The following is a 2,433-nucleotide window of genomic DNA, read 5'->3' on the forward strand; positions in this document are numbered from 1 at the left end:
CATCCGTTTCTCGATACGTTGAATGTACTCCTCTAAACGTGTTTTCTGAGGCTTGATACCCTCTTCATCCGATGTTTGCTCATCCACATCTGCCTCAGGCTCTGTGTCAGAGAAATAGTCAGGTAGTGTGGAATGCCGGCGACGGCGCTGAAAACACTGCTGACGATGCTGGAGAATCTCATATTTATATAATGCTGGCTGAAGCATCCGGCTACACGCTGATATAGACCATGTCTCAACAGGGCCCGTAATTGGGTTGAATGGATTCTTAATCCGCTTCTGAATCTCAAATATTACTCGAGACGGTTGGCGCCCCGACAGACGTGGCGTTCAGGTTGGAGAATTCCACTGAGTGCGTAGCTCGGTCAGATGCTGATACAGCTCGCTATCAGAGAGATGAAGAAGGCGTTGCTCCGGTTGAATAGTATAGTTCAGATGGGAGAGGCAGGGTCGAGATGGGCCCTAATGATCGAGTGGAGGCCGGAATCGGGCCTGAAGCGCGTTTTCTAGACTGGGCCAGCACAGCGGGACCTCACCCGCCAGTGCGGCGGTAGCTAACTCCTTATTCAGAAGTGGCTTAATCTGAGCAAAGACATCCTTGCGGAAGGCGCGTAAACAGAGCCGATGAAGATATTTCTGAAGATATTCTTGACAAGTTAGAATACTGCTGAACTCGGTCATCCACTGATGGATCTGGCTGATCTGAATAAAGTCCACTCGGACATCCTGAACTTGGGAGTAGCGGGCGTGATACGCGGCTTGCAGCGAGGGATTATTAAATTGTATGTACTGCGCGGCGGGCTGGTGGAACACCATCATCTCCCAGTCGATCTTGTCGAGAAACCAGCCGTATCTGGATTGCTGCATATTCCGCTGAAACCCTAGCCCCTCGCAGCGGCGAAGGCCGTCGGGCTAGGTTGGATCTGGGTGAAACCAGACATCTCGCCAGCAGCCTGATACCTGCTTGAGAAGACCCCCCAAGTAAGAGAATGGGAGACAGCGAAGGAACATCAACATTATCTGCGTATGTTCCCAGGTCATAAAATGCCAGTCATTGAGGCTGTAGACCATCTTAAAGCCCATACAGAACTTATTGATATTCCATCAGAACCATTGAAGGAGCGTAGAGGTTGGAAGGGCATAGAAACTCTCTGCGGAATCAGGAATGCTTGGAAATGGGGTTGTGAACTGTCCCCGGTCCTGGAATTCTCGCATGATTTGATCAAATAGCGTCTGAGACACGCGGTGCTCTTCCCGCAGGCTAAAGACCTTCTGGATTGAGCCTTGAAGGGCGGAATGACACCGTTGCTTCGTGGTCAGGTAGGCGCGATTCAGAGCAATGGGATTGTGGCTCAGACCGCCCCCGACAGTTTGCCAGGTCTTTCGGAGCTTTGGATTGAGCGCCAGGGTCTCCAACCTGGAGTTGGTAAAAGGATAGATATTGCCTGCGGTAAAGACCTCTTTCACGCTGGCGTAGAATTGGCTGTAGAAAAGACCAGCTTGCCAGTGCGGCGATGATCGCCTGGTTTCCAAGGTGAGGCTGCCTGTATCCTCAAGCATGCTGATTGGGTAGAATCGCTGAAGGGCATGGGGAGCATCCGGCGGCTGTTTGCTATGAATCCACTAGCTATAGGCATCTAGGCAGCATTGCCGCCAGAGCAACGTCTGTGGCTGGCTCTCAGAGGGCTCGAATACAGCCGTCGGGCATGTTTCCTTTCCAATATCATAGAAGAACGGCTCTGAGAGATAGGTCTTGTGGATGGCATTCTGCCAGTGCTGTTGGAAGCCCTCGATCAGATCAGCCAATGTATGCGCCTTGGTCAGGGTCTTCAGGTTCTTCCCCTTGATCAGGATCTTCAGGTCCTGGAACTGATGGAAGCCTGGGCGTCGGGTCACCTCGAGAATCTGTTCCCAGACGGTGGTGAGCGCCTCGGGAGGAAGAAAGTAAAAGAGAAGCTGCTCATGTGCGACTGGATCAACTCGCTGTGACCACATTTCCACGCCATGGGCGGTCGCGTTGAGCTAACTGTGATCAAAGCTAGACAGGTAGTGTTGGATAAGATCGCCCGAATGACGCAATTGATAATTAGGAGGAGAATATTGTCCGTCCATTACTTGAAATCCTGGTCTAACAGACGGCTGGATTGCTGATTTTCACGGTATAGTCAGGGAAAGAGCCGATATAGAGAAATATCCTCGAACCCGATTAGGCGGCCAAAGGTATAGTGCGGGACTTGATGGACAGGTCGGCGAACAGTATGGGCCTGCCCATTCGGGTCGAGATACTGCACCGATATCGGATTCAAATGTAGGCCTGACTGGAGATCAGAGACAGGCCTCGCTCTGCAAGCCTGTCAGCGCCGGGGGCCTGATAATAATTATTGAACTGAATCTCTCTTTTTGCTGCAGCAACTTTCCTCCTCTGGACTTTTT

The 2,433-nt window shown here is 51.5% G+C and overlaps 1 protein-coding gene across 1 annotated transcript; it reads right to left on the reverse strand.

The window, feature by feature from the left end:
- Positions 1-462: 462 nt before the first annotated feature.
- Positions 463-1,995, reverse strand: CDV56_100146 (uncharacterized protein; the record flags this gene model as incomplete). Its single annotated transcript, XM_026753765.1, has 4 exons — positions 463-912; positions 961-1,060; positions 1,112-1,561; positions 1,625-1,995. 4 exons carry the CDS (start codon positions 1,993-1,995, stop codon positions 463-465), a joined length of 1,371 nt encoding a protein of 456 aa, XP_026609424.1.
- Between the last annotated feature and the right edge of the window lie 438 nt (positions 1,996-2,433).

The sequence above is a fragment of the Aspergillus thermomutatus genome (genome assembly GCF_002237265.1).
Source record: "Aspergillus thermomutatus strain HMR AF 39 chromosome Unknown NODE_623, whole genome shotgun sequence".
Classification (NCBI taxonomy): domain Eukaryota; kingdom Fungi; phylum Ascomycota; class Eurotiomycetes; order Eurotiales; family Aspergillaceae; genus Aspergillus; species Aspergillus thermomutatus.